Source organism: Phoenix dactylifera, chromosome 2, assembly GCF_009389715.1.
Source record: "Phoenix dactylifera cultivar Barhee BC4 chromosome 2, palm_55x_up_171113_PBpolish2nd_filt_p, whole genome shotgun sequence".
Classification (NCBI taxonomy): Eukaryota; Viridiplantae; Streptophyta; class Magnoliopsida; order Arecales; family Arecaceae; genus Phoenix; species Phoenix dactylifera.
In genome coordinates this window covers 17,735,547-17,742,354 of record NC_052393.1, presented here as the reverse complement: position 1 = coordinate 17,742,354, position 6,808 = coordinate 17,735,547, and the positions used below count along the sequence as shown (strand labels likewise).

Genomic DNA, 6,808 nt, shown 5'->3' with positions numbered 1-6,808 from the left:
TCGGGACAATGAGAGTCATCCTGTAAGCCCCCTCAAGAATCACCTTGATATAGCAGTGTTTGGCACCCCATATCAGTCCATCATTCCAATCACTTCTGGGTATTTGCAAATCAGCCGCTCAAGTAGCAAGATGAGGGGGGAAAAGATTAGTCAAAAGCTAAGAATTCAACTGTTCATCGTTCGTTATAAGGTCTGCCACCCTGAGATCATCCTTGTATCCTTCTGCATTAAAGGCTGAAGGCAATATAGGTCAAGCAATGTGATGTCAAACCAGGGGTCAGCAAAAACCCGAATAAGGCTTCCATTGCCAATAATCCATCTGGTCTTGTGATAAGAAGTCGGGCTCCTTCCCAAACCTCCTAAAAAAATATTGGATACACCACTTCCCTGAGTGTAAGAAGACCATGAAGCATCATAATGATATTTGGTCCAAATAACCCAAGAGGACAATGAGTTAGGATGGAGGATTATATCGCCTGCTGCTTTAGCCATTAAAACAAGCCTGCAAGGTCTACCTAAAACTCCACTAGATTTTGATTGGCAAACATGTTCCCACTCAACCAAGTGAAACTTTCAATGTTCAGTAGAAGACCCAGAGGAACGGTCTGAAGATTTTTTTCCCATATCATCCAATAGTGTTAGTGAATCAGGGGAGTTGATCATTAGATAAAGAGGAACACTAGTAAGTACCAACTGAAGAAGAGCGATTCACACTGCAAAAGCAAGTTCTTTCCACTTCCATGCCTGAAATACAGTTTTGAGTCTGTTGCCTTTGAGAAGAAAGAGGGACGTCCATATAGGACCAAAGTTCATCCTTAATACTTGCTCCAAGTAATCTACTTATGGGCTATGGCCCTCTACTGTAGGCACAAAATAGATAGTAAAGCATATAACTACTGCCCTCAAAATATACACCACACAACTAGTAGATACCATAATATCCTCACTGACATGTTGAAAATCCAAAAAGTCCACAAAAGAATTGTGAATGTGCGACAAGTGCAAGAAGTTCAAAAGTGCCATCTTCACTTTATTATTATCCCAAGATCTGACTCCTTTTTGCTTGGCTTGACCATATAGGGTAGCCCCACTTCCAGTATTGTTGGAAGAAGCAGTGCAGTGTAAGCAGGTCAGTTTCAGGAAGCAGTGAAGGAAGTAGAGATAGAATTTAGGAATGCATTCACGTGCCTTATAACATTAGGGCTAGCCAAATAACACGGAAAATCATTGGTCATGCAATGGGCATATCTAGTTTTCTCTAACCAGGTTGATGCATCACATGGAATATATATATGTCGCACTAGCAAAAAACCATCCAAACAAGTCTGTCACTTCAGTTATTTATTAGTAAGAAAGAAAAGAAAAATGATCAAACTTTATAAATAACCATTTACAGAATATGAAGAGATCTAATCAAGGAACTGATTCATTAAATAATCTACTAGAAATTTGAGAGTACACATTATGACCCTGGGTATACCAAAAGCAAACAGTGCTTATACCCAAATCAAAAGTTTTAATTGTAAGCAATATGTTTATAATGAAACCATTCTAACCAAGTAAACCAAAAACAATCTCCATCCTGATACATTTCAACTTACCAAATCATTCCTATAGAAAGCTTCAGTTTACCGTAGAAGTGGAAAAAAGGAGGCTGTACTTACGACTGGCTTTCAAATGTTCTGCCAATCCTACTGGCAGCGAACAGCATCTGGGACAGAAGCCGCTGCTGCTGTTAAAACACTCCAAACTTCTGTATCTGGATCCGCAAGCTCAGCAGGAGTCTGTTAAGGTCAATAGTTAGTAAATTAAATATAAATAGTTGTGATTGGAGAAAAGAACTGGTAAATCTAGTAAATAGTGATTGGACTACATAAAAAATGACTAATAGCATAAAAAGTCTTGTTATATGAACCTTTCCATATACATTTGTCTTCTTAGGAGAAGCCCCAGCTGCAAGCAACAACCGTATGACATCCAGATGTTCACCTCTGGCTGCATGATGAAGAGGCTGGACATACAACAAATCAAGACTATTCAAATCTCGGAACATGAAAACGAGATAGGCATATAAGAAAAGTGGGTTAGAATTTAAGCTAAATTACAGTATCTCCTTCAGCGTCAGTGATATTCAGCATTCGCTCAACACAATCAGGGCTACCAGCAAAGTTGATTATATATTGAACAATGTCGGTAAATCCTGCACAAATGTTTAATGTGAGGAACCCCCCCAAAAAAAAGCACATTGATCTTTCTTGGTTTACTATTTCGACTGTTGATGTGTATCAGGGTTGGATCTCATGACCTAAAAGGTCAGAAAGTAGTCTGCTGGGTCATGGGCCTAAACCCCAGATCATGTGATACCTACCTCCAGCACAAGCATCATGAAGAGGAATTGCCCCTTCCTCATCTTTGGACTCTAAGTTAGCACCCCGTTGCAACAGTAGCTGAGAGGAAGATTTAGCATATGTCACTTCTATGATCAATCAAGAAGCAAACAAAAACTGAGAACCAATCAAACATTAGATTGCCAACCTGTACACATGGAAGATAGCCATAGAGACAAGACAAGTGAAGGACGGTATCACCATCTTCAACTGGATCGTCAATGCTGCCACTGTGATTATCTGTATTTCATGTGCAGAAGCACAATAAAATCAGGCAGTAGTTATGATAAATAATAGATCAAAGCATGAAAAGCATAACCGGTTCCAACTTTAACTCATAGGCCACGAAAAATACTTGCCATAATGAGGATACAAAATAGCACACCATAGCACAACAAGATCAAGTATATGTTAGAAGCTTCAAAGAATTTAATGAGCATAATTTACAAAAATTAGAAGTATAGTCGATTGCATATCAAATAATTGATTACTGTGACCTAACAACCAGATTACATTTACAGTTAGTAACAAAGGGATCACGGTGACAGTAAACAAGTACTTTTTACCATTATCCTGTCGCATTAAGTGGGTTCTGCGTTCTGATTTGGCTCTTTGGCTAACAAGTTATGCATAAAAGACAGATGAGGATCTCTAGACTGATTACTGACCCTTTATTTTCACCATCCTCGTTCAAAGTTAAAACACTTCCCAAGTCTAAAAGAACCTAGGAGTCTAAGGCGATTGCCAATGACTGCAAGAGCTTAAACCAGATAGCCAATAAGGCTGTCATCCCATCTTCCAAAAAGCAATTCAGATTTCATACCCTTCATGCTCAATTTTAGGTTGGCCAGAAATTCAATGCCAATACAAAGAGAGAAGCTTCATGTTGAGAACAGATGAAACACATTCTCAAACTTCAGTTGATCATATATTGATCCATAAAGAGAATGCAGGGGCTTTAAGATGGTATCCTACTAACAGAAGTACAATAAACTACTTGCAGGTCATCTTTAATAAATTTAATGATCTGCCAACCCTAGATCTGCCAACCCTAAACCAAGTACCCATCTCTACCTTGAACTGGGATTTCCCCAACGCACCTCTATATCTCCAACACTAACCCAATTCTTCCTTGGGTTGAGATTTCTCCAATCTAACCCGAAAGACCACCACCTTAGCAAAGTTCAGTTGGGTCGCTTTAGTATTGGTTTGGCTTGTGTTGTGTTGAGTTGCCCAACACCAGGCTAAGTCAAATAATATAGGTAATTTAAGATTAGGGAAAGGATTTAGAAATCCTTATTAGGTTAGATACTGGATTAGCTAGGATCTTTTTTGAGAGCCTGTATGCAATTATATGACTTGATAAAACCAAAGATATAGTTATGTGAAATATATAAGTATATTTTGCAAAACATAGTATAAATCTATTTATCCAAATAGGATGTACCGGGCTGGTTTGGGTCATGTTGCATTAGATTCAGGTACAAGTTGGGTTTAAGCTCAATCCTAACACCACAAAACATGGGATTGATCATATTGGATCTTTTGCATCAAGTGCAACACAAGTTCATGAAGCATAGGCCTAACCTAACCCAACTAATGGGTCGGGCCGTTCAGGTTTGGGTTGAGCCCAACCCAAGTTACATCCTATGGCATTTAGGTGTTACCCCACAAGTTAATACTATAAATATAAATTAAATATAAATTTCTATTCTACCCCATAGGGAGAAAGGTTGATGCTAGCTTCTCCGTTTGAAGAGAATAGGGAAAACGGATGATGTGACTATCTTACATTGACAAGGAGAGCTAAGGAGGCTGCTCCAACCTGCAATTCCTCCACCAGCAGAACCTTGGGTTGGAAGGAGATTTATCCAAAGAAGTATCTTCTACAGTTCAAGGCTAAACATGTCCACAAGGAAGCAAACCAACTAGCTGAACAGTTAGCTGGTATCTAGCCATCAAGCAAGCTACAGGTATCTCTAGGAGCAACTAAAACCCAACTACAAGAGCTTCTACATTGTAATGTCTCAAGCTGAATTTCACTGAACAATCCTAGTCGCTAGAGATAAAGCCTTTGCTTACAAAAAGATAAAAAACGAGCTAAGTCCTCTTTTGAGTTATAGGTTTTCTTTTCAACCACATTAAAATGCACACACAAAAAGATATCTTATCGGACAAAGTATTGCCTCATCAATGTAGCTTGAGTAATTGATATGATGAGACTGATAACACATATGTGACTTCTAGTCCCCTTGAAGCCAAAATTTACATTATCAGTAGTTCACTAGATCATTTATTTTCATGGACTTGGAATAGAGAACGGCATCTGTTAGACAAGGAAAAGAGAATTTTTATCCTGTGGGCATCTTTATTCCAAAACTTCTCAAATAAAGGCTTTTAGGACAAAAAAATAGATCAATCGAAATAGCTGAAAAGTATAATAAAATATAGTTGCTAAGCCAAAGAGGGAACAAAAAATAATAATAATATAGCATGAAGGCAAACCTATGCTACATGAACTTGGGTACATCTGTCAAGTGCAAGTGCATGTCTAAGTGTTTGAATCCTTCCAATATATAAAATATTTTCTTCTTACAGTCCAATACTTAAGTGTCGTCCTAATTCTTGCATCTAATTTTCAGGTGCATGTATTCAAGGATGAATCGAAAGGTTCGGTTTAACAAACCTATAAAAATAAAGATGCTGTAAGTAAGAATGAAAAATAGAAAAATGAAATGTGAAAGCATTCTACTCTTAATACTGAATAGCTTTACCTAGCCCAATCATGGGCACACTAACTTGTTTTCCTTTTGTACTTTAAAGGTACAAGTCCAACTCAGTTAGCTTCCCAGCTTCTATCTCATGAAAAGAGATTTTAAAAGTAATCACAAGTTGCTTTTCAGGAAATATGACTAGTTGTTTACCTACTAATGGGAAAATTCTGTCTAGGACACTGCCCCCACTTTTGAATCTCGCAAAAAATTCACTCTGCACCGATTATGTAAGCACTTCTTATTCTAATTTTTCAGGGAAATGTGCTTCCCCAAACCCACATTTGAATCTGCTCCTATACCTGCTCACACTCAGGTTACTAACATTATTTATCATTCTAATTTTCCTAGGTACCTTGATATTTCTTTCTTAAAGCATACAAAGAACATGCAAAAATCAAGCAAATCGACGCATCACATGGTATTGCTAACAGAACACAATTAGTTACAAATAAAAATAAAAATTTCAACCTCCTAAAAGGCTCCTCTATGGTAATCTGTGCCCACTTTTTTTCTTGCTTAACATCCTATGTTCTTTTACCCCGATATTGGCGACTAAAACAAATGAATGCTAACATTAACGACTAGGAGGTTATATCAAACTCACTATTATCCTAGCATTTGAAGCTGGAAGGAATATATGATGAAATAACAGCATATGCAAGTGAAGGAACCCTACGCAGAAGTTAAATTTTTCAGCTGATATACCTCCTCTACAGTTCCAAATAGACACAAAACAAAGCACATCCTTATTCACACAATTAATAGTACTCCGTTTCATACATCAATCCACGTATCGCCAAGCGTCCACAAGACATAAGCAATTAAACGGTTTGATTTTCCAAGAGCAACCAAATTTCAATTCAGAACAGGACTTGCCCATTTGGCATTGTAATGGATAAGGTTATTCCCCGAAATGTCATGCTCAATAGATCTTTCCATGAAAAAAGAGGACGGTAATCGATTTAAATAGCACTGAGAACCAAAACACATCAAACTACATCAAACGAAAGCTAAAATCATGTTAGGACATCAGAGAATAGAACAAAATCAATTTCTTCGGAGGAATAGATGAGAGAGAGGTTTTGGGAATGGTACCGAGGGCGAGGCGGAGGGCGTCGACGTTGCCGCGCTGGGCGGCGTCGACGAGGGCGCGGAGATGGGGAGGGACGTCGCGGTCGAGATCGTCCCAGGCCTCTCCTTCCACCTCGTCGAAAGGCCCCTCCTCATCCTCTCCATCGTCCATCAGACCGTTGCGCCTCCCCGGAACGGCCATCTATCTCGTCTCGCCTCTCGCCGTTCCTCTTCTCGCCTTTCCTCTGGTGCCCAGCAAGAGAAAGGGTTTCAAAACCCCACCGCTTGGCCTTCTTTTCGACTAGGGTTGCCCGATCATGGCTTGGGCCCTTCATTGCGTTGGACAAACCCAGCCTGAGTTGACCCGACCCGCTGGCGGCCCACATGTTTAAACAGGCCAGATTACGACCTTGAACCGAATTTAAGGGGACTATGCTGAGATTCTATTGAAAATTTTAGCATTTTCTGCACTATGCTGAGATTCTATTGAAAATTTTTATATTTTTTATCTTACTAGTTATGATGCATGAACGTCTGTTAAAGGTACCAGCTATAACTATTTTTTAATGTATTATA

The 6,808-nt window shown here is 38.9% G+C and overlaps 1 protein-coding gene across 1 annotated transcript; it reads right to left on the bottom strand.

Annotated features, from left to right (window-relative positions):
* Window positions 1-1,389: 1,389 nt before the first annotated feature.
* Window positions 1,390-6,531, bottom strand: LOC103719982 (poly [ADP-ribose] polymerase tankyrase-2). Its single transcript, XM_008809477.4, has 6 exons — window positions 6,257-6,531; window positions 2,536-2,627; window positions 2,369-2,447; window positions 2,106-2,200; window positions 1,916-2,011; window positions 1,390-1,784 (listed from the first exon to the last, which is right to left on the bottom strand). The coding sequence occupies exons 1-6, from the start codon at window positions 6,432-6,434 to the stop codon at window positions 1,692-1,694; spliced, it is 633 nt and encodes a 210-aa protein (XP_008807699.2). The 5' UTR covers window positions 6,435-6,531; the 3' UTR covers window positions 1,390-1,691.
* Window positions 6,532-6,808: the final 277 nt, after the last annotated feature.